This window comes from Phoenix dactylifera, chromosome 5 (genome assembly GCF_009389715.1).
Source record: "Phoenix dactylifera cultivar Barhee BC4 chromosome 5, palm_55x_up_171113_PBpolish2nd_filt_p, whole genome shotgun sequence".
Lineage (NCBI taxonomy): Eukaryota > Viridiplantae > Streptophyta > Magnoliopsida > Arecales > Arecaceae > Phoenix > Phoenix dactylifera.
Genome location: NC_052396.1, coordinates 1,335,421 through 1,360,452, shown reverse-complemented (window position 1 = coordinate 1,360,452; position 25,032 = coordinate 1,335,421). Strand labels below are relative to the sequence as shown.

The following is a 25,032-nucleotide window of genomic DNA, read 5'->3' as shown; positions in this document are numbered from 1 at the left end:
GTTACGAATACATTAAGTGATGTCAACAACCAATATATGCAAGTGGATGCATCCATTACTCCCTCCCCCTTAAAATTACCCACAATGCAAAAGTGATTGATGCAAGACAGGCATGAAATAAATATTGAGTTTTCCCCCCATCTGTTTGGATGGAGGAAAAACTAACATAACGTAGACATGCTTTTTTATTTTATTTTATTTATTATATAAAAAAAAAAGAGATCTCCAAACTTTTCTGTGAAAGACCTTCACCCTTACCTTTCTGAACCCAAAATACCCAAGCATAAATAGATTGACATGCATATCATCATGAAAAGCTGTAAACTAATAATAGATGCATCTAATATATCATTTTAAATAAAAAGTTGATACGCTGAATAATAGTGTCCTGCACCACGCAGGTCCAGTGCTAATTCTATTGATCAGTTAGGCTCCAAGGGCCCATGGGTCCAATCACATTTAACAATTGCATGTGCAATGGAAATGCCTAATATTTGCACATCATAACTTCAACTTGGTAGAGTAAATTTTACACATCTCATTCAGATGCAGATGTATGATATGTATTAACAGAATTTCAATATACCAAAAGTTTTCCAACCAGCAAAGTTTGATAATAACAAATTATTCATATACGTCACCACAAATAAAAAAAAAAGAACTATAAGCCTGTCGCTTCTTCTGCCATCATAAATATTCTCTAGTATAATACTACAAGTCTACAAACTAAGAATTTTCACCTCTCTGAGTACGGAACATTTGCTACTACCTATGGCCAGAGCACCAAATTTTTGATGTTATTTCTTCATAAATATTCTCTACTATATTACGACAATTTTACAAACTAAGAATTTTCACCTCTCTGAGCAAGGCATATTTGCTACTGCCTATGGCCAGATCACCAATTTTTTGATTTTATTTCCTTTAAAGCCCTACTAATTAACAAACAAATAAAAACACGATACTGCATAGCGTCCCACCCCTTTTCACTTCTTTTTGTACAGGAAAATGTCACCATAAAAATGTTCAGTCACCGAAATGCCTATTTCCATATCTTGACAGATCTGTCATGACTTGCTGAGGCAACAATTCCAGTGACAGGCGACTGAGCCAAAGCTGCAATCAGACCATCATGTGCCTGAGCCGTCATCGTCTGGTTCTCAGCCATGTTCCACAGCTCCAAAGTCTGCAATTATTTGAACCAGAAATTTAGGATCAGCAAAATTTATTCAAGCCTATCGATGCCTCTCCTGAAGCCTGCAAGCGAAAACTACACAACATATATGAACGAATTACTACATTGATGAAAAAGATTGCTATCCCTTTAAGAGGGATAATATCGCAAGGATGGATGCCACAGTTGTCAAAAGCACCGAAACCAATTTGAGGGAACATTCTTCCATGCTTCCAAGACCCTCGGAAAATCCAGACATTACGACTACAATAGATTTGTTGAAAGCTGAGGATGATGAAGTGTCAAGGGAAATTGTCGAATCCAACATTTCCCACTGATTTTTGTTTTTCCTTCACGTTCCAAAATTCAAACATAGCAAAAGAAAAGTAATACAAGATGAAAAAAGATTTTCTTTTTTAGTTAACAGAACAATTTCAGATTTCCTGACCAACTGAGATTAGCCCAAAAATTGTTCTTCTGACAATATTGTGAGCTCATGGTGCGTAATGCTCTATTTGTTGGAGAACCTACCAGCCCTCTCACATGCACACGCACATGCACACACATGCCTACAGGGTTTGTGATGGGTACAAAAAGCACAGACGAGTTGTAGTTGGTGTACCGGGCATACTTCAGTTGCTGCTGACACAAGATCTGCTGGCGCAGATGATGAGGTTATGAGCTTTATGCTCCACGCCCCCTAAACTTGGAACGGAACAGGGCTACACAACATTGTGTAACTCACTTCATGACTTCAGGCTGATCTAATAAAATTATCAAAAATACTAAAAGCTTGAGAGTCCCTGAGGTTCCCTGTTAATTTAATTTTACCCTACAGAGAATGGGTTCCCAGTACAGCCTAAATTGTGGAATAGGTACAGCTAAGCTGGAAATGGCAGAATAACGAAATCAGTGTATACATGTATTTTCGCTAATAACAGCAAAGCTTTTATACCATGTCAGGTCAAGTACTTGACAGATCTAGCAGCAGAGCCATAGGCAAGTTCTGTAAGTGCTGAATCATAAATATTAGTGTGTTTCGCTTGCAGTGCCTAAAGCAATTGTGTAAAGATGAGTTTCTATGAATTGATGTGTATGAGACAGATGCAATAGGGATGATGTTATGAATTGATGTGTACGAGACAGATGCAATAGGGATGATGTGAACTATAGTCCAAAGTAGTATGATGTCTTTTAGCTGGCAACCTAATGATGGCAGGCTTATATAAAAAGAAAAGAGTTTCTATGATTGTTTCTATGGTGTCTCTTAGGGATGATGTCAAGAATCACATTTACCTGATACCCTCCAATAACCAAAAGTTTGGGATATCTTGGATGGAAGGTGCATGAATGGAACTGGTTCCCATTGGAGCTTAGCTCATGAATGCATTCCCCTGATGTCAAGGACCAGACTTTAACAGAATCCTGACTAACAGATGCCAGATGGTCTCCATTTGCATCCCAACAAACAGAGTGTACCACCTTGTTATGACCCTGCAATTTAACAAAAAACTTACATGTGATGAACAAGGAAATAAAGATAGATATAAAATGGTTCACCAGGTATATTCTACATATGGAGAAAGTATCCAAGATGTCTTATATTTATTTCCTAGCAAGTACAACTCAGAAGCAATAATATCATGCAACAACACCTGTAATGTGCGTGTCTTCATATCCGTCTCGACATCAATAATGGACACCACATTTTCTGCAGCTGCAGCCAAAAGATGTCCAATTCTGGGCTGAAATCTGACCTGTGCTGTGCCACCCTGTTTCCCAAATGGTTTAGATCATTAATTCCAAGAATACAGTAGCTTAAATTGAAATTATATAGATAGTAGATAGATAGATACATACATACATACATACATATAAATAGATAGATATAGATGAAGCACCAATTCCAACCTTAGAAACATGTGAGCATGAGTATTGGCTAGCATTCCAGTACCGAATTTCACCATTGCCATCACAAGAGCAGAAAAGATCTGTCTTCTTTGGATGAAAATCTAGTGATGTCACTTGGGAGCTGTGCCCACTAAATGTGTGCAAACTAATGCTTGGCTACAAAACCAACAAAACAATTGCAGATAAAGCATATCAGGAAGGGCAATAGTTTGACTAGTATATACCCAACTTGTATTTCAAGCTAAAATTAGAAGTACATTCCCAAATTATGAATGCCAGCATGCAGGCATTATAATATTAAATGATATTGAAAGCATATAGTATTATAACAAGCAATAATAATGGGAAATACTAGGGCTTTATGATATGGTAGACTTATGCTAATCTACCAGTCATTCTGAATTAGGATTTTTGTGAAGATTTTCCTAATAAGAACACAAAATTGAGACCAAACAGACATGCTCTAGCATCTTCGTCTTGCTGTCACTATTTGCATCGTATCCGAACATCGCTAACATGAATGATAAACATGACTTACCAATGGCACATCTCTCTAATTTTGTGTTATACTACAAGCAGAATTGTCTCCAACTGTCATCAATATTGGATAACCTACCAGCATATGACAAAACTACTACTTTTGTTATTTACTTAATCAGCATAAGTCAACTTCAGCTTGAACAAAATTCCAAACTGCTATCAAATGTGTAGATGACACTGTTAACTTCCATCAATTATAAGTTATAACTAATGCTTAACGGCAGCCAGCTCTAAGATTAATGCAGAAGCATTCTTTGAGCCCAACGAATTAATCCCAAATGCATGATCCCCAAGGGAGTCAAGTCTATGATATTACCCTCAGAGGATTTGTCTCCTACGCTGAGAGAAGCAAAGGAGTAACTCACGAAAAGGATGCTGATCCAGGAATCTGTGAGGATTAAGTGAAAGCAATGGAATTAGCATGAATGAACACGACTACAATGGGAACTCTGGGGATGCATGTCCATCCCTGAGTTCCACTCCATCATGGTGCCCACCCTCACTTCGACTCCACCTGCAATTTTAATTTTTTGAGTCTGTCACTCTCTTTTTCTCCTTTTTTTCTTCGACTCCAAAAATCTATCTATTCTAATCCACTTGTTTGCACATGCATTGCATGTGAAGAACTAGAAACAAAGTAAATTGAGAACCAATGAGAGGTGGAGCATGAGTCGCCTTGGGATTCATGCAAACTGGGTTGTTTTGAGCACAGGACACTGTTCACCCTGTTAACAGTCAGAGATTATCTTTTCATGTCATTTCTTTTTCTTGTTTTCTTTTCTTTCCTTTTCTATTTTTTTTTGTTGAGCAAAAGAATGATGTCTCTCCAACCATGCAGCTTTCAGATTCTTCAGAGATCCAAATTGATTTAGGATTCCAGGGGAACTCATTCCAAGTCTATCCAAAAGGGTATTTTAGCATACACGTATTTTCAGAGCAGGTATATTTTGAGAGGAGCACTGCAGATCAAAGCTCAATTCACCACTCAGTTTGCACTGGTCCCATGAGGCAGTTAGGGATTGGTGCAGTAGATGAGAGGTAGGTGTTGTCAGTCATGGCTCGGCAGTGACGGTACTGATGACCTTCAGCATTTTTCTTTTGGGAATAAACCATAAAATTTCCACAACAGAAATATTCCTGCTTTTGTATATAGTAGTAGTATATGCGACTAAGCAATATATGACATAGTTCACATATGAAAAAAAGCAAGCACTAACTAAAAAATAACTAAAAATAAACACCGTTAGGAGTTGAAATAGAGAATCTTTACTTCAGCTGCGTTCCAAAGTCGCACAGTTCTATCAAAAGAAGATGTAGCCAGTTGAGTTGAGTTTGGCCTAAAACGAATATCTGTAATAATAAGAGAGTGATCCTCAGGGGTGCTCTCTGTTTGCAGAGTATCCATGTTCCAGAAAACAACCTATAACATTAAAGTTAAAATGGTAAGTATCCTAAAATTTCAAGTATTAATCCTAGAATTCCAAGTACTAATTACAGAACACTATGATAAGTTCCATAGAAGATAAATTCTACAGAATAAATGCATGCAACTTGAAGACAGCTAGACACATCATGTAAAACTAAATCATAACCAACAGTGCAAGACAAACCAGGAGAGCATATAATCATATAATAATTCATAAATAAAGTTAATAAAATAAATGATGCACAGATAGAAAGAAAAGGATGGACACCTCTTCTCTCTGGCTTGGGCATCTGTATACAACTTCTACCTGCATCTCACTTCTCTACTAACAAACCCAAGGCTCAACTTCTTCTTGGGTGTAGTTTTGGATCTTTAAAATCTATTTTCTTAGAATTTGGTAATTAAGTCTGATTTTTTTATGGCTTAATGAATAAAGTTTTGGTTATTTCTTTTCTTCTTATGGGGCCTCCATTGGTCCCTTGTTCCGTTTCACACTAAATCTCTTCAGTCCCGTCTTCTTCCTCTTCCTTTCACTGCATATGCCCCTACCTTCTGCCACAGCAAATAGTTTCGGGTTGGGTGCATGCATACAGACACATTATATTGGTTGCTATTTTGCAGGCAGTTAGCATTCAATGGTAAATCCTTGCAAAAATTAAGCATTATTTTTACACATGGTTAAGTCCTTTTATAGATACTAATGCATAGCGGTTAAAATTAAAATTGTCATAAAACCAAGGATTAAAAAAATAAAAATATTCGAATAATAGAGGCTAAACATCAATTGGCAGTCAGTTCAGTGACCAGCGCCACATGCACATCTACTACGCCCTAATAAAACCCTTTATCCCGAACCCATTGTCTCTGTTTCACAGCAATATGTTGTTCTGCTACCACACTGTCCCTCCATCCATATTTTGCCAAATCAAGCAGAACCGCCTGGTTCAGCCTGTACTGAGCCAACCCGGCAGGGGACCAGGTCGGTTCACCCATTTATTTCGGAACTAGGTCCAAACCATCCGGAACCAGTCTAGAACCGCACGGACTCAGTCCGAGCCGGCTAGTTCGCATCGAGTTGGACCGGTTCCAAACCCACCCCTCCTTCCTCTCTTCTTTTGGTTTTAAAAGAGAGTTGGGAAGGCCCGAGAAGTTTCTCAAGCCTTCCCAACATCTTTCTTTCAATCCCCCTCCCTCGCGGCCAAAAACACACCGATTCAGCACGATTCAAGGAGAATCCAACGCAAAATAAGATACACAACATATTCTTATTGATACCGAAAATTGCCTCAAAATTTGCAAAATGTGGAGAGATCATGCCGAAATTTTTGATTTTGGCATGATTTAATGATATACAATCCAATAAAAAATTTTAATTTTCGAATTACATATAATTTTAAAACTAAAAATTATATTTTTAAATTAAAAAATAAAAAAATAAATTCAAAAAAAAGACTATAAAATCAAAAGCATATTTAGGAGCATGCAAGCTACTCTCCAGCTAAATTTGGTGTCTATTTATTCAAATTTTGAAGCAATTATGCGCATAGTAGCTTAGGCCTATATTTTTTAAAAATGAGAAATAAGTTGCCTCTGATACATGCCCACAAGCCTAAAAAAATATATGTAGCATCCATGATGGGTTCTAAATAAATCTTAGCTCAAATTATTTTTTTTAAAAATATATATTAAAATTATTTTTAAAAATTAAAAATAATAAAAAATATATAATTAATACCAAAAATTATGAAAATTAGTGGTGCGTATTACATATTTTAAAAGTATTTGCTAAAGTAAAACATATTTTTCTGAATTTATGGTATTTTAACATATTTTTAAATTTAAAAATTATTAAAATAAATAAATATGAAAAATTAGTACTATGTATTAGAGTCATACATATTTTCTAAAGTAAAAAATATTTTTTTAATCGTAACAAAATTTTGCTATTTTTGAATAATTGATAAATCAACGCACTTAATAAACCTGCAAAAATGAAACCATCAAGAAAAAAAAAGAGTCAGAACGTGACATTGGTTAGAATCATGGGCAAATGCTCTCGAATCGGTACCACTGGAAGTATAACTAGTGCAACACATAGTTCAAAGAAGGAGGAATAACCAGGTTGAAGCAACGCCTACTGGTGATTATCCTGATATATCTATATACCGAAAATGCCCACAAGAGATCCGGCAGCTGATAAAAAAACACTTCGTTGATTACAAAGCAACAAAGAAGAGGATTGCCAAGAAAAAAGCGGAGGTGGACCGTCAAGCAACAGAGCCACCTTTCCATCGCTCTAGGAAGTCAGAGTAGGCGTCTGCTCCAGATAACGAGGCACAAATCTAGACTGTCATTGAGGAAGCCTAGAGAATGAGGTGGCCAGATATAGGACTTGATTTAAGCCCTCACACTACGAGTAGAGCGTTAGTTCTGCGAACAATAAGGCAAATCCAGGGTTTAAAAGAACCTTAGTTAGGAAGGCTATTAGTAGAGATGGTGGCCGTATTGCATCTATGCTAGAGATTTTTGGTAGCCAAAAAAAAATCCTCCAGAAAGATTCCACCAAGATCCACATGCCTTCTCCAGCAAGAATTCGAAGTAGCGGAGAATTGATAATGCTAAAGAACGATAAGGATATGTGGCAAGCTATTGAATTCTGCTTCTACTTCAAGCACATCCCAGTGAATGCGGCAGACAATATATATTATAAATCTATCATTTCCTCCATATAGGCTATCGGTCATGGTATAGATTTTTAGGACCAAGTACCTCTACAGTGAGCTTTTTGACAACAATAAGGAGCTAAAAAAGTGGATTGCCCCATACAAAAAGTGACCCACATATGGACTGATGGTGAGCGATGGAGTGGCCCTTCAGGCGAAGTATGTGTACCAAGAGGCCAATAAGGCGGCAAACTGAGTGGCAGCATATGTAACCAGCCACTCAGGAGACACCCTTTGAGCTGGAGAGGGGGAGTTGCCCAGGGCACTATATGACATTGTTTGTTGATTCTATTGGATGTATCCGTACTTATAATGTATGAAATATCCGTTTTAGCAAAAAAAAATATGGACTGATGGTGATGTGCAATGGTTGGACCGATCCTACCAAGCGGAGCAATAACTTATTGATATATTGTGATACGAAGACTTTCTTTCCATAAGTCGGTTGATGTTTCCGATCAGATATACGACGCTACGTATATCCTCAAATTGATGGAGAAGGTGATTGATCGGGTAGACGAAGAAAATGTCATACAGATCACTGATAATAGACCACAATATAAAGTTGTCGGGGAGATCTTGATGGAGTGGCAACCACATATTTTATGAACCCCATGTGCTGCACATTGTATCGACCTCATGTTGATGAACATTACGAAAATTTGTAGGGTGCAGCAGATAGTGGAGATAGCCCAAACCATCACCAGATATATTTATAACCATACATAGGTCCTAACATTGATGAGGTATGCAGGGAAAGAGATCTTGAGATCAAGTGTGACATGGATTGCTACCAAATACGTTGCACTTGAGAGCCTTGTTGAGAGGAAAGCAACCCTACATTAGATATGTCAGTCTCGAGTGGCAGAAAAACAGATTTGCGAGGGCCGACACTGAAGAAAGCACTGTCGACAACTTGATGATGAGGCAGACATTCTGGCAATAGGCTGAAAAAAAAATAAAGGCTATCAAGCCATTGTACGAAGCACTTCGAGCTGTGGACAACGGAAGGTACCCCAAATAAGCTTCTTGTATCATATGATGGAGGGCAAAGAATCAAATCAGAAAAGCAGATCCAAGACATGCCTAGACTACATCAACATCATTGAGCGGCGATGGAACTATGAGATGGATAAGAACTTGTATCTAGCATGTAAGCAAGAAGATTGAAAATTAAACTGCTCCTGTACTTGTACAATTTTACTAAAATAATTATGAATCCTATCAACAGCTTACTATCTAAACTCGAAGTTTCAGTACATCGTACCTACAATCGATATGGGTGACAAACTTCTGACCGCTCTACGTAATGTGATTTACAAGATGACGTCTGATCCGGAAGTTGCGACCTTATGTCTAGAACAAGTTAACTCAAGTGACATACGTAAGTTAACTCAAGTAGCATGCGTAAGTTAACTGGTATATTCAATATTAACATATTACAACACGATTCTTTTTTACAAACCAAAATATTTAGAGAGAGCACTGACAACTTTAGAGTCTCAGCAACTGTCTTAAAAAAAGTATGAATCCAAATATGTTGCATATCAACAATAACTATTACCTGACGTTAAATAGTTACTAATATGATACTATCTTATATGCAATTTTTTTCAATATTTTTGCAGCTGAATGGTGGATTCATTTTGATTTGTCCGCGAGAAATATGAAGCATCTAGCTATCCATATCCTCTCTTAAACATTCTTCTCGAGTGGCTGTAAGCGCAACTAATCCCCCTTCGCCCTCAATCCACAATAAGCAAAGGAATCGTCTGATATTGAAACGCCTTTACAATCTTGTATATGTTCACTATAATCTGAGATTGAGACTGAAGTGCATTCAGAAAGAAATAAAGCTAAAATACATAGATCTGATCCATAATGCTTTCTTTGACAATGACGATGACCATATGATCGAATGGCTTGTAGACCAACAATAGGAGCCGAAACTTGATGAGCTAGGATCGCCTCCACGACCGGCTAATTTCATAGCCAGCGAGGCTAGGGTTGTTGCAATGCAATGGACAGATCCCAACTTTCCACACATCCTTCCAGTTGATCAGCCACAACCACAAAAGTCACTGGAGAGCCAGTCATCACATGACTCCTCATTCGAGTCATCCTCTCAGAAATATGATCGAGAGTTGCTTAAACAAGGCTACCACGCTACCCGGTCAACTCAGTCAAGAAGGTGACATCCATCCTTCCAGCGTAACCAGGCATAGAAGGGCACGAAGGATAAACAAGCAGCTGCTCAACGCAACAAAAAAAAAGGAAAGACAACTACAAGCCCTATAGAGTGTGGAGGAGTCAGTTCATTCAGATTCAGAGACCAGGAGCAGCAGTGATGACAGCTTTAATGGTCATAGATCTACTAGCTAGGGAGGGAGTGCAGGCATGTGACCATTAATCTAAACAAAGGCATAACTTAATGGTTAGTGTATCTTTTGGAGGACTTATTTTATAATGAAATATGAACTAAAACATGCTTTCTACAATTGATTGAAAAGATTTAATTCTACTGTTACTCATATGTAGACAAATCCTTGAATTCGGCTTTGCTTAATATAACACTCAATACACGTCCCATTCTGATAGTTCCATTAGTCCTTGCGCAAAACTAAGCTTTCCATATTGACTCATAGAGATACTTGTATTGATGACAACGTCTTTAATGCAAAAGCTATTTACTTTACCTTCTTCTCATGCCCGGCACTGGCCAGTAACTTCCCATCTGACGAGAAGTGGCAGCAAACAATTTTGCTGCTGCTTGCACGGATAGAACCAACCTCAGTAAAGGTAAAACCTGAACAGAGAGTTTGAACATGTCAATGGTTATTTACAAGTTCTGATGTGATGAAAGAAAATTACCCCTTTTCTGGTACAGAAAGAAAATTACCCTTTAAAGACTCTGCGTTGTGCTCTGCAGGACTTCTTTTCAATGCAGCAAATATATCTCTTGCATCTCCATCGTCATGTGACAGAAACGATTCCACATTATCATCCAAAGAACCAACATCCCCAAAATGCTCCAGGTCATCCTGTTGTTTGAATATGCAAATGAATTGGACGGAACTTTCCTAGTTTGCATGCAATTGACAATGAAAAAATTGTTCCAGGAGATACCATTTGATTTGATGAAGAAGCAAGTCCACCTGTTCCATCTGTACCATATATCATTAAACTTTTTGACATGTTGTTCGCATGTTGCAAATTACCGGCCATTGCAACTCCATCACCAGGTGTATGAGCAGATGGAGTTGATGGAGGAGAGTTGGGGGAAGGTCCAACAGTATTTCCTGTACCAGTACTGTTTGCAGCTCCAGAAGAAGTAGGTTGTTTCCTTTTCCTAGCATTCTGGAGAAATGAGAAAAAAATGAATTTACACTTAAAAAAGAAAACTAGCTTAGCAGCATAACCTGACCATCATTGCTGAACAGCTACCAAACTTGGCAAAGGAAATAAGCATTTCCTTGAAAGCAGAAATCAAGAGGGAGAGAAAATATGACTTTGGTACCTGTTGCAATTGTTGTTGCTGTTGCAGTTCCTGTTGTTGCTGATTAGAGGCTTGCTGCTGCATGTGGGCCAACTGCAACTAATAATTTTTAGTCAGCACAAAATAGAGATGCAGGGATCTTCATGTAAATAGATATATCTCATGCACTTCAAAAATCATCTAAAGGCCAAAAGATCCAGCATGAGAACTAACAAATTCTAGAAGTTCCTCAAAAATCAAAACAATACACCTGACTTGAACTAATAAAAAAAATATCACTTCATGTAAAAGTAGACAGAAGTGGCGCTTGTCAGTGACTAGCATAGACAACAGAGGCACTATAAGAAGCACGTGGAGGAAAAGAAATTAGACTCATGAGATTACTTTTATTAGGTATCCTTTAAGAGAACTAACCTTCATTAGATATTCAGCTTGATCTTGTCTAACCTTCGGTGAATTTGATTGAATTGGAGAACGGATTGATCCATCATTTCCACCGGGCTGACCATCTTTACCATTCAAACCACCCCTAGGCAAGGCCCTGAATCTTCGTGGATCCATTTCTCCATAGCTGGGTGAGCTGCCAAGGCTAGTTTGTGATTGGGCCTGTGCAAAGAATTGTTGTTGTTGGTTTGACGGCAAAAGTTGAAACTGATTCTGAGTGGACATAAAAGGCTTTTGCACTTGTGCACCTAAACTTGGGCGCAGTTCAATTCCCTGTACAATGCAATAAATTTCTAAATTGCAATAAGATTACCTAACTAAATGATTAAAGATAATTCCTGTACAATTCTTACTGTTAGAGGCCAGCCTCTCAATGGAAGACCACCGACACCTTGGTTCAATCCTGTAGAAATGGACAAGGCAAGGGTAAAAATTAAGTTTCACTATGTGAATACTACACTGAACAGTATCATGTTGGTTTATGTCCCATATTTCACTTTTAAATAGCTAAGATATATGTTCTTCCTTCGATAAGCTTTTTTGCTATAAAAAATCATTGAATATCACAGGAAGCAATTTCAACACACTTATCCAAATCCAATCTAAAATACAAAGACAACAGATAATTAGCACAAAAAATCTAAAAAAGATGGACAACTTTGACCATCAGGATGCATGTAGACACAGAGGGACTGCAAAATGTGATCAAATTTTGCAGAATGGATGATCCGGAAAAAGAGAGATAGAGGGGAAAAAAGAAATAAAACAGTCATTCCCAGTATATGAAATGTGGTTAGCTTATCAACAACTAAACTCTTTTTCACATATATTGATATATAAAACTGATTGTTAGATTATTTCAAACAGATTCTTGTGTGAGACATTTCTGCAGTTTGTTCTGCCAAGGAGCTACATTAAGAGACCGTTTCAAGTTTTCAACATCAATTTCATCATTGTAGTGGTAATTGGCGATCTTGACCATCTAGATGGTGATGCATGCCAGAACATTTTCCTGTAAGCCTAGGAGCTATATTATTCTGATGGCAGAGACATGGATTAGTAAAATTGTTGGCTCTATTATAAGAAGGCATGGTTATTGTACAGTTTGAATTAGCAAGCAAAGACAGCTGAATAGTCCGAATTTGGACTATGTATGGTATAGGTTCATGCAAAGCGGCATGATATGGATCAACAACTTGGGTAAAAGACAGCGTGCGAATAAAACAGGTGAATTGTAGCACACAAAGATAGTGCCATTAATTTTGGGTTTTCGGGTCTTTTTTTTTTGGAGGGGTGAACTTAGCATGCATTAAGTGCCTGCAACATCTATGAAGTCAGTTGTGGAAAAATTCAGCTAATATTTCTATGTTCTAACCAACATAGTTATGTGTACCCTTAAAGGAGAAAATAAGGCAGATCGTCTTTATTATTACTTTTGAGAAATACAATGGGATTGCCACCTAGTTTGATCCCAGATTCACTCCAAGGAGCATGCATTAAGGAAAGACGTGCAAAACCAGTGCGCCCATCTCTCACACGCATGAGGTAGATCACCTTATGTTACAATATTTTACTCTCTTTGCCATCTATAATGCTCAAGGTATTTGATGTCATATTCACTATTTTCACTTGGTTAATACTATATGTAACTTCCTAATAATTTTCTCTACTTTCTCAGTCTTGAGTGCAGGTTCTTCAAGGAAGATGCATCAAAATTAAGCTTGATAACAATGCAGTTGCATTCAATGACATTTCGGCTAGGAAGCATGGACACATACAAGATACAAATACAGCAAGATACAGATATGATAAGGCTAGGAAACGGCACATCTTGAAAAACTAGAATATAGAGTATGGGCAGGATATAGAAATAAATAAACAAAAATGCATTTTATATCTATAAAAGAACCTACAAAGCATAGTAGGCTATCAAAATAAAATAGTCTATATGTATAATATTAAAATCAACTTTGGCAAACTCATCATCTAGTCATCATTCAAATCCATAACTACAATCCATGTTCCAAATTTTAACATTACAAACTTCAATATCAACCATTCATTATTAAAAGGTTAACATTCATAAAAAATGAAACGAAAAGACCCTCCCCCATTCTTGGAGGTATCCAAAAAGTATCATGAGTGAATATAAAAAGTATCCAGAATGCTTTTTTAATTTTGAATGCCACAATACTTAAGACAAGTATTGCATGTGTATCTTAAAAGTATCAACCGAGAATTATAAGAAGGCCTTATCGTTATATAACACGAATAACAACCGTGATATTTTCACTATTCATCTTAATAAAATAATTTTTCCAATTAAGATTTGCATTTTAGGTGTAAAAATAATTTTTCTATTTAGCAAACCATGATTTCAGATAAAACACCAACATTTTCTTATTACAGCCAATATTATACCATTATTTCTTTTTATGATGGTTGATAACTGTTCTCATAACATCCAATATTTTATTACCTAATAAACTCAGGACAAGCTGATCTAAGCAAATAACCATTGCTATTTCTATTATAACAGGAAATAACATTTTTAAGGGGGCAATTACTTGGAGATATGAGAATCTTGAAACCCTGCCATCCCCTATCAATTATGTTCCTTTCTTACTTACTTCATTCATGCTCTCTCCTTAATGGCTGCTCTCTCCCTCTCCACATTTGACATTTGATATTTTTATCATTAAATAAATTTCCTAATTATAAATGGATCTAGAGGAGGAAAGTATGGCTGCAAAAGAAATTAGGCTCTTAGGTTTCATAATCAGCCTCCACACTGGCTTTTCTCTTTCCTTAATTACTGTCATTTTCTCTCTCATCCATTTTACACCTCACCCCTAATAAATCGACTATTATCATTGCTTTCACAGACCCCTTGCTCTCTCCCCATTCACAGCCAATCTCTCCCCCCACTTCCATTTGTCATATTTGATTTTTAATTTCTTGCTTACCAGCACTCCTCTCCCCTTAAGTTCATTTCTCTCCACTATCTAAAGCTGGCAACCTTCCATCCCTTGATCTCTTTCTCTTACACATATCGGGTTAGGTATTTGCATTCTAGAGTTTATAAAACAAATAACTAAAGCCCTTAGTTAATGCCTATAAATAATGGGGGGAAATGAAAAACTATAAAGGTTCTGCCAATTTCCAGTTTTGAGTAAAAACCTTCACTCGTAATTGGTGACGTAACTCAGTAGTTCTTTGTTCAAAGAAAACCTTCAAACAATTCTTACCATAGACCCTTTCTTGAATCAAGTAAAAATTTGATAGATGACTTGATGTGGACCCTAATCCTGCTTGCAACCTCATACCTCTTGACTAGAAGAAAAAAATGGAAAAGCATGATAACCGAATTTTCTTCTTGAAATTGGTACTGATAACTCAATCAAATCCTTTAATGAATCAGATCATTTATGAAAATTGGTTCTTCAACTGAGTGTTCTTGGAGATAGATTGGAACATGAGTGAAGCACCAGAACTTGCTCCCACGCAAGTAGTTGTTGTAGAAGCATGTGTGTGTAATATGAGTAGTATGTATCATAGAATCAATGGTGGCAACAACATGCAAAGCCAAATGAGAGAACAGCATTACCAAAATGGTCATCCAATATTCCAAGTTGTCAAAATCAATTATGCCCAAGACATTTAGTCTAAAAAATATGCAAACTCTAAATTAATGCAAAAAAGAGTAACACCAAAGTTTTTATGATCTTCTTGCTTATTATTTGTGATTAACTAGTTCTTTCACACATACACAAAAAGATCGTAGCCATCCTGTTGTTGGCAGAAGAATAAGATCCCGCTTTCGCATCATTCTCATGACCCTTAACTCTCACATTTTATCGATGACTAGGTCAACTCGACAACTCACTCTAACTTGGCAACAACTCGATCTAACTCGAGAACGAACTAGACCTAATGAAGCCAAGTTGGTCTTGAAAGCAGGACTCATCTGATTTTTTTGACTGGCTGATTCAACTGAGTCATGAAAGACTCAGAAAGACTTGATCAAATGTTGCTCATTTTTGGGTACTCCTTGTATTATCTTGACTTTTGACTTGGCAGCCCTAGTTTTGACTCGATCGACCTAGTCATGAGTTGACTTGTCAAGTTCTTCCCCTATGCAATGGTGACACTTGAGACCACCCCCTTATCTAGCAGCACCTCTATCTCAGCATCCCTACTGGCCGCCACCTTACACCACCATTCTCCTATCGCCTCACATCCTTGTATGCCTCTTGCTTCACGGTGAATTCATGGAAATTCACATGCCCATTCTACACAACCATGTGCGGTGCCCCATCCATCGCATCTACCAACCCTTGTTGCCCTCATGAGCTCCTTCCACTCCATGACCTCCGAAGTTGCATGCATGATAGCATTGGCACCGCCTCGACCCCATCACTAGGCCCCTTAATCACTTTAAATGGGGTGGCAGAGGGGTGAACGCTAATGAAAAGAAGGGATGGAGGGCTTGGTGGTGCAAAGGACGGTGGCTAGGTCAACAAAAGGTATCAAGGGAGGAGTTAGCGTTGGTGATTAGGTGACAAAAAGTGACAGCTTCGCCAAGGGCAACAACGTGGCGATAAAGAAAGGAGCCAATGTAGATGACGTCAAGGTGCGTGTCGCAGGTGGTGACAGCAACAGGGAGATGAAGGCTTCGATGAGGAGTCAAAGGGAAGCGCGCAAAGAAGGGATGGGGGGGAAGGATGACTTGGATAACAGCATAGGAGAGCCAAGTAGAAGAGATCACTTGGAAACTATTCACTTTTAAAATTTTTTAAAGCACGTTATGGTTACAAGCATCCCTATCTTTCCTATGAAAGCCATGACCTACTAATTAAACCACATCCCTTATCCTTCCGTTGACATCAGCACTACATTTGATGTGATCCCTTCATGCTAACGTAATTATATTGACTCGGGAACTTTGAAAATGCAAGGTATTAAGTATCACACAAATTGCGCAATTGTGATCATGCATTGATGGCCCGCATCCATATACCAAAACATCTTTGGTAGTCAATTATGTTTAAAATAAGGGTTCTTAAAATTGTTTTGAATGCCTCCCATTAGATTAGAATATGTACACTGAGAACTTAGATAACCACTAATGTATAGTCGTCTCATTATGGCAATCAATTTTTTGGCAGATTGTTACGACAATCATTACATGACATAAAGAGCAACTTTATTTGCTTGCTTCATTATTCACTAAAAAAGATCAATTTCATCTTAATATAAAAAATAACCTATTATGTGAATAGTAAAATGATTATAAATTGGACAATCATAGCAGATCGTATCTTATTTCTAGGAAATTCAATCAACATTCTGAGTGGACAAGTACCGATTACCGTTTCCATTATAATGGTAGAGAAGGGCTCAAGATGGGATCGATTGTTTGAGGATATATCAATAATACTAAAACCACGACAATTGAATATGAGGATACAACAATGAATCATAATTCTAGCTATCAAACTCTCCATAAATAACACCCTTCTTGCTCTGTAACTTAATTGATTCTGTTGACCTTTAATCCAATTGATGACCTCACATAATAGCCTAAATAACATTATAATGGCCGCTATTTCAATTTCATGCCCATTCAAATATAATATAGTACAATATCAATCATTACTCATCAATTGTTCCATTATAATAATTGTTATAGAACAAGAACGGTCATAAGTTTTCAATATTCATCAGATATATTTTTTGACATCAAACTCCTCAACAATTCCCAAAATACTTATCTTATATAAAAAATGAAAAGCATATAACCTATTTCACAAGTAGTGGCTCAAGCAAATAATGTTGTTATTTTATTTACCATTGTCAAGGGCAATGACATATATCATTTATTCCAAAACATCCTGAGAAAATTAAAAATATAGGAGAGATCTGTTAGTTAGGATATTTATTTCAGTATATCAACATCATTGAAACCTAGTCTCAAGGGGCAAAAGAAAAAGGAAAAAAAGGAAAAAAAGGAAAACATGGAACAGAGTACTTGAGCAAACCACTATTAGGGAACACATAGACAAGCTGAAAGATGGAATAACAGCATAAAGTAAAATGAGAAAAAATTAGGAATTCCATAGTTTTTTTCTTTTTTTTGCTGAAATAGGAATTCCATAGTTTCCCAATGTCTTTCTCCCTAATGAAGGAAATATCCTATTTTCTATGCCATCCTGAGCAGTTGATGGCATAGACTGCCCCAAGTTTGACTGTGATTGACCTCGTCCCCAAGGACTACACTACCTCAACCCACTCCTAGTCCACTAACACCTCCTCCTTCACCCTTCCACATCATGAGCCAGCATTGTCTACTTCCATGACGCAACAACCAACCTTGGCCTCTCTGACCACATCTATGCTTCACCTTCATGGGCATCCGCATTGTCTTGGGCATCTGCATTCTCTTCCTTGGAGTTGCTAATTGAAGCAACGACTGTAAAGGAGCAGGGCAAGCAAGTGTAAGAGTAAGTAGGCAATGCAGCAAGCACAGCCAGGGGGTTAGGTAGGAGGGGCTTGGTTAATGATAGGAATAGGCAAAGGAAAAGCCATGAGGAAGTAATAAAGCAAAAGCAAGACAGAGAGGCAGAGAAGTTTTTTCTTCTTATTTTCCGATTTCGAATCTTTTTTCTTAGCCTCAGTTAATGAGTTATTGTTAGGCTGTTTCCGCCCTACGACTAGTAGTGCGTTCACTCTCTTTCAAGTAGGATTAACACTCACTAAGGAATAGCTTTTAGAAAGATTCTTTGGTAGGAAGGTCTCTCAATTCCTATACTATGCTCCCAACAGCTGATTCAAGGGATGTCCCTTCTTGAACAAGAACCATGACATGATATCCTTCTTATTATATGTCAATTCTTTACGATATAAAAGTGGGACCTGCACTATGAGCAAGCTGTGCGAAAAACCGCTTCTTTTTTCCGGTTCCGGAACTTGGTCGAAATGGGGTTCTACCGGGAAACCATGGATTTTTGAGTTTTCCCCATTGGTTACTGGTCAAGCCACTGGAATGGAATGAGATAGGAATCTCTGGAGATCTTTCCTCTCCACTTGTAGAAGACTTCTTAGTTCTTCCTAATCGCATAATTGTCCTATTTTTTCCTCAATCTTCAAAGAAGCCCTACTTCAATGAAAGCTCCTTCTCCTTTAGGATAGGATCGTCGTTGGTCCTTCTTTCACTAAGAATCTCATAATCTCACCATTTTCTAGTAGTTTGCGCGAACGCATGAGGGAAGTGTGTATTAAATGATAATTTATAAAACATCTAATCTTAATAGGTGGCCAGAGAAAGAGTTTGAAGGATTAGAAGAAGCAAGACTTAAAATATTAGTACCAGAAACCATATCAGTACCTTATTCATACAATTGCAAACTGATATGGTAAGTTACTGTACCTAGACAAGGCACACTTCTATGCGCAAGAATAGGAAAATGGATGTGAAACACCTTGTGTCAATAACGTAGCGATCAAGATATGCCATCTCAGTACCGGATCCGGAACTGGTACTAATCTATTACTGTGTCGATACGCCCAATACGAGGACCGATTGGGCGTACCGAAACTTGGTATGCCCTTTGTATCGCATATTGGTTTGGTAGTGGTACTGTACGATCGGTACACCGACCAGTACAGCATTCCTTGGTGGCGATACGCCAACCAGTACTATTACCTACCAATACAATTGGGGTACAAAAGGTGTGGTTAGTACGCACGAATACTTAAATCCTTGAGATGAAGGATATAATTGGAACTTAAACATATATTGACGATAAGACTTTTATATGTAATAAGATATATACATAAAGCTTCAAGGTGTAGACATAAACCAATTATGTGTATATAAAAAATAGGGGTCCACTTATCAAGAAGTGAACACGATGCCCTTGCACAAATAATTAGTGCTTTCGATTCTAGACTCTTACTATACATGGAACCCTTTATTACCAAAATAAAAGTACTAAATGAACATCCATTTTATGCATATAAAGGCTATGTCACACATTGTTCAAGAACCACTATGAAATGACAATGTCCATCCTCTAGAATCCTTTGTATTTTTTTCTATAGAACAATAATTCTTATAACAAAAAAAATTGTTACAGAAAAATGTTCCTGTTCCATTTCCTTCCATTCATGGCACTTATGCTCACCGTAACACCCAATGAACCTACTCCAATGACTCTATTTCCCATGGTTCTTTTTATCCTAACACAACTCCAGCCTGCCCGATGTCGCTATACTTGCCACCACCTCCAATATTGCCCCTTTAGCAGTCTCTCCACCTTTCAACTTCCTCATCCACCTTTGTAGCTCCAATATTAACCTAACACAACCACAAGGACAAGGGAGAGCTCTCCCAACCACGGGATAATTTGGAAGTGAATGCTCATGATTGTTTGTTGATTTCCATATGTTCTGTTTTGATTTTAATGCTTCGACATAGATTTAAGAAGACACTTTCTAGATCTGTGAACACATCTTGCTCCTTAGGTGCCATAGTTTTGAAGGTTTATTTTGTTATTTGTTTTTCTAGATGTTTGGCTCCCTCTACCACATTTCCTTGCCTTTTGTTTGAAGAAAATGAAAAGATGGCTCCACAAACTTTGCCTGTTTGAAGATTCAAACTTCAGTGGTGATGAACATGAAGCATGCTAGCAAAATTGTTCACTCACACAATTGGCCAGGCCAATTTCTTTCTCCTCTTAATGCTCTGGTCGAATGGAACTCTCCAACTAGGTCATTGACATACTAGCATTTTTCTTTTCTTTGCTGTCCAAATCTGAAGGTTACAACCATGCCAAAGTACATCAAGGAACACCACTGTGGTGGAGCAATGCAAGTCCAACAAGGATGTCGCTTGGATCTCCACATCTCAATTGCAGTAATCCTATAAACCACCATCCCTTCAGTCTCAGGTAATCCTTTTAAGCTTTTCTTACGCTTTTTGGCTGTTGTTTTAAGAAAATATAGGAAATGATATTGATGTTAATAGCTTTCAGGAAATGATATTGATGTTAATAGCTTACAGAAAATGATATTGATGTTGTTTAGTCCATATAGCTTCCATGGACTTTGTTGTACTATTTACTTGTTAAGAAGATTTTATGAATTTCTCAGTAGTGGCCCTATACTTCTCCAATAAACCTTGTTGACAAAAAAATGAAAAAGAACAACTTTTACCTACTATAACTTTCAGTCATCTATATTATTCATTTAACCTCATGGAAATTCCCAAACTTTCTACTCTTTAAGACAAATCATTTCCAAGATTTCGATCTATTAGCATTTAGATATTTCTCTAATTGATAACCTATTCTATCTTGCTGAAAACATAATTATGAACTTAGTGGTTCTTGTGTCTATCATGCCACAGCTGCATGTTTTACTTGGCATGATCTTGCACCAGCATCATAACTAAGCTGCAATGTCATTCTGTACATGCTCACAAATACAAATATTGATACAAAACCCTCCATGCAATATCAGGATATTAGAAATTGTTGTAATTGATGTTTTGTGTCAATGAACCATTTGAGACCAGTAAGTACCAAACATATCCTAGCTTCAGGTTATGCAGGTTATATATTCATGTCACATTTATCATGCCTATTTAAAACATGTAGATGAAAAAAATAATTCTTTTATTCTTCATGGTAGTTACTTACCAGCAGCACCTAATGCAGATTTTGCTTGTATATTTCCCTGCATGTATAACGAAGAGGGATCCATGGGCAAGGATCTCTGCACTGCACCCATCTCACTCTTGATTTCCTGCTATAGTGATAAATGAAATGAATGATAAAGAAGGAATGATAGGAATGATGGAGAAATATGAGAGAATGATGGTACAGGTAATTACAGTTGCCCGTTGACTTCGTGCCTGAATATGCTGCAGAGAAGCAGGTACGCCAGGACTACCTTGGACTAGTTGCCTGCCTCGGAAACAAAAAAAAAAAGAATAACCTACCAGCTCCTTGTTATTCAGCATGTACAAAATATTGACACTGAAACATTAGATACTACCCAGGATGGTTGGTTCCTGATTTAAGAAGGGTCATCCTACTAGCATCAAGAACTTGTTGGGATGCCTCAGAATCCACTGAGTGGGGATGCTTCATACGTTCTTCATACATTTTAGCAGCTAATACACTTGCTGGTGGCGTCGCCAAAACTCCATCAGAGTTTATGCCATTTAAAGCACCATTGAGAGCAGGATGGTTAGCATCCCTACGCATCATTTGAGGATGTTGCTGCTGCATGAGCTGCAATCGCTGCATCTGCAACTGTTGCTGCTGCTGCTGTTGTTGCTCCCTTGCTTTCATCTGTTGCATCTGCAAGTCAAGCAAAATATTTCACTGGATTGCCCTCTTGGCAATTAGAACAAGTAAAGAGATTGTGAGATACGAAACATGGTACTTCTTTAGAACATTACCTCTATGTAAGCTGCAGCAACCTCAGAATGCTTTTCATTTGTCCTTGCAATGAAGATATCCCAAAACACAGACCACCATTCAAAAAGGAATCCTCCCGGAGCATCAATTGCTGCACAACTCAAGCTAAAGCTTACCTCTCTGCCCAGCAAATCTCTTACATACACAAATAGGAACTTTCTAGTAAACCTTGTTTATGTTCCAATGGATGGAATGACATGGTTTAGACAAAGACTTTAATAAAATGTTCCACACTCATGCTAATTGTAGGACAAACCAGAAATTTATATTGTATTATATTGTGGTATGTAAGTCCAATTTCAAAATATAGAGTCCATGGCTCCACGCTGATCCATATCAATCTATATCAATCCATATCGATCAGCATGAACCAATAGAAAATGACATGAACTAGAATAAATGATACAGCAGTACAAACCCCATGATACCATAATATCCAGCCAGTGTGGTACATAACAAACTATATGCATGCATAGCGGCATCTAAATTCTTCAGAAAAAGCCAATATTAAAAGGAAAAACTGTAAAGAGACAAACGTTTGGATAACTAGAAACCAATTTGCAGTTAAAAATTTTAAGATTGCAAAATCTGCTAACCTAGAAACCCATGCCCCTTAGGGCTTGCAGGGAATTAGAAGATGACAAAAGCTGAAATGACTAGCATCAATTCTTTCAGAAACGCCCCATAATTCAAAAATACAATGTTGTGTCACCTAACCTTGTTTTATAGCAATTAAGGAATCTAACAACCAATATCCATAACCAACATGGACCCTCTTGCCAATGTTCAAGCAACATTTACCAGAACCCATCAAAAGGAAGAAGTGCATTAGTAGCAGTTCTGGTCTGTGGGTTCAATAATTTGGATTGACAGGCATGTCCACACAATTGTATATTTAACTCACTTAGAATCATCCTGTGTAAATGTACATATCAAACATATAACCTGTTTCTCAAAAGATTTGTGTATTCATCAACATTCCCAATAATTTCACTAGGAAAGTTGAGTTCTAAAACCTCAATATCAACTACCTAAATGAAACATAGGAAGGGATTAGATAGCATGCAGAAGAAATAAAATTTATTACCTACTGGATCCGCTGCAACCTTTCCTTCAGCCATGAAGGCCTTTGCAGTCGTTTGCAGATTCCGTTTCAACAGATAGTCATAAATATAAACATCAAGCCTAATAAAAAGAAGAAAAAAAAAAGTCTTATAGGTTTAAAAAAAGAAACGTTAAGAGCAGTAAATTACCTATAGTCAATGTTATAAGAACACAAAAGAATTCAAAGGAAGTAAAGAAAACAAAAAAAGGTAAACTTTATTAGATGCACACATCTTATCTGCTTCCCAATTACTCTGTGCCATCCTGAAGCTCCAAACCACGAAACCGAAAGCACGAACGCTGCACACGCGTCACTCCCTCGATCTCCTAATCCTTCACCAAAGAAAACACAAACCGTTACGAAGAAACATAATATAAAAATCTTCATAGAAGAAATTAACGCTCCCATCCGAAAAAAAAAAAAAAAAATCCCCCATTCGATAACCCACATTATCAAACCCACATAAAAATCCCCGATTCCGCTTCCCGAATCAGAAACCCCCTCGAAGCAACGCGGATCGTGGCAAGAAAACGCGAATCCGATTAAAGAACTGCTTTTTTAACCAATAATCGAGTCCCAGAAGTCCGCCACTACCTCCTACCCTCTTCGAATTCTTGAATTGCGAATCCCCCACGAACGCCTCTTGGACTTGAAATTGGAGCAGAGAAGGAGACGTGGAGGAGAGAACCGAACCCCAGAAGCAAGGCCTAGGGTTTCAGATTCGACAACGATCCCTCGGAGAGACGAACAGCTCGATCTCCACCGAGAGAGAGAGAGAGCCGGTTTCTCCCTCGCGTCAAGAGACGGGGAGGAGAGAGAGAGAGAGATCAAACGGAATTATATTTCGGCATTCCAGTTCGGATCCGAAGCTGAGATCAAGACGCCGCTGTGAGCTTTATCCTGAATCGCATCCGCACATAATTCTATATGCGTGAGGAACGATCTGCCGTTCGTGGCTCACGAGCCGATCGCCGCCCTTGGAAACAGGACTGTTGGGCCAGACCTGGAAGTGTTTGTATGCGGACGTTTGGTTTTGATACCGAAGGGAGAGGCTCGGAGGGGCTAGCCCCGTGCGAATCGGTCGTCGTGCGGAGGGAGCGGGATTGAGGCGCGCGTGGGGGGCACCGGGATCAGGGGCCTGCCAAGTGGTGTAGGTGGAGCGTCAGCCCAAAAATGGGCTGTCGTTTATTGAACCCCAGGCCCAGGAACCTACAACTCGCCTTCTGAGAGAGACCGCACCGTACGTGCAACGCCGATCAGGCCCAAAGCCGCTCAAATTCGTTGGGCCGTCCTAACATTGGATCGGGCTGTTTGCATGTGTGTAGCCTTCGAGCTTGATTGATGATGCATTGGATTCGGGTGGTTCTATATACACCCCCCCTATTGCTCAGGACACCCCCCAAAAATTAAAAAAAAATTAAATACTCTCTACACCCCCCCCCCCCATTTGCTAAGGACACCCCTAAAAAATTAAAAATTCCTAAATTACCCCCCACCCTCCCCACCCCCTCACCTAAATTACTCTCTACACCCCCCAAACCCCCCCCCCACCCCGCTCTTCCCCTCCAAAACACCCGCCGGCTTCTCCCTTCCGCCCAAAAAACCTCGCCTCAAGCACCTCGCCGGCGGCCAAACCCCCTCCGTCTCCCAAAGCACCTCGCCAACGCCCAAAACCCCCCCGTTTCCCCTTCTCCCTCTCGTCGCCGGCATTCTGTTCGGCTGCACA

At 38.3% G+C, this 25,032-nt stretch overlaps 1 protein-coding gene across 6 annotated transcripts; it reads right to left on the bottom strand.

The window, feature by feature from the left end:
* Nucleotides 1-562: 562 nt before the first annotated feature.
* LOC103703910 (transcriptional corepressor LEUNIG_HOMOLOG-like) lies at nucleotides 563-24,142 on the bottom strand. 6 transcript variants are annotated; one of them, XM_039126428.1, is made up of 18 exons: nucleotides 23,755-24,142; nucleotides 23,537-23,638; nucleotides 23,289-23,386; nucleotides 22,183-22,292; nucleotides 21,774-22,081; nucleotides 21,610-21,682; nucleotides 21,416-21,524; nucleotides 12,068-12,117; nucleotides 11,685-11,987; nucleotides 11,292-11,369; nucleotides 10,901-11,131; nucleotides 10,674-10,815; nucleotides 10,471-10,580; nucleotides 4,896-5,045; nucleotides 3,086-3,241; nucleotides 2,830-2,946; nucleotides 2,471-2,668; nucleotides 563-1,186 (listed from the first exon to the last, which is right to left on the bottom strand). In XM_039126428.1, the coding sequence occupies exons 2-18, from the start codon at nucleotides 23,566-23,568 to the stop codon at nucleotides 1,043-1,045; spliced, it is 2,409 nt and encodes an 802-aa protein (XP_038982356.1). In that variant the 5' UTR covers nucleotides 23,569-23,638; nucleotides 23,755-24,142; the 3' UTR covers nucleotides 563-1,042. The 6 variants fall into 6 exon arrangements, with proteins under 6 accessions (XP_038982356.1, XP_038982357.1, XP_008785184.2 ...); XM_039126429.1 differs by having other exon boundaries at nucleotides 23,769-24,142; XM_008786962.4 differs by having other exon boundaries at nucleotides 23,901-24,142.
* Nucleotides 24,143-25,032: the final 890 nt, after the last annotated feature.

Coding starts and splice junctions, on each gene's coding strand:
- LOC103703910 (XM_039126428.1), bottom strand. CDS start 23,568: ATGGCACAGAGTAATTGGGAAGCAGATAAGAT. Junction 21,683..21,773: donor TCAGGAACCAACCATCCTGG/GTAGTATCTAAT, acceptor TTTCCGAGGCAG/GCAACTAGTCCAAGGTAGTC. Junction 21,525..21,609: donor CACGAAGTCAACGGGCAACT/GTAATTACCTGT, acceptor TTATCACTATAG/CAGGAAATCAAGAGTGAGAT.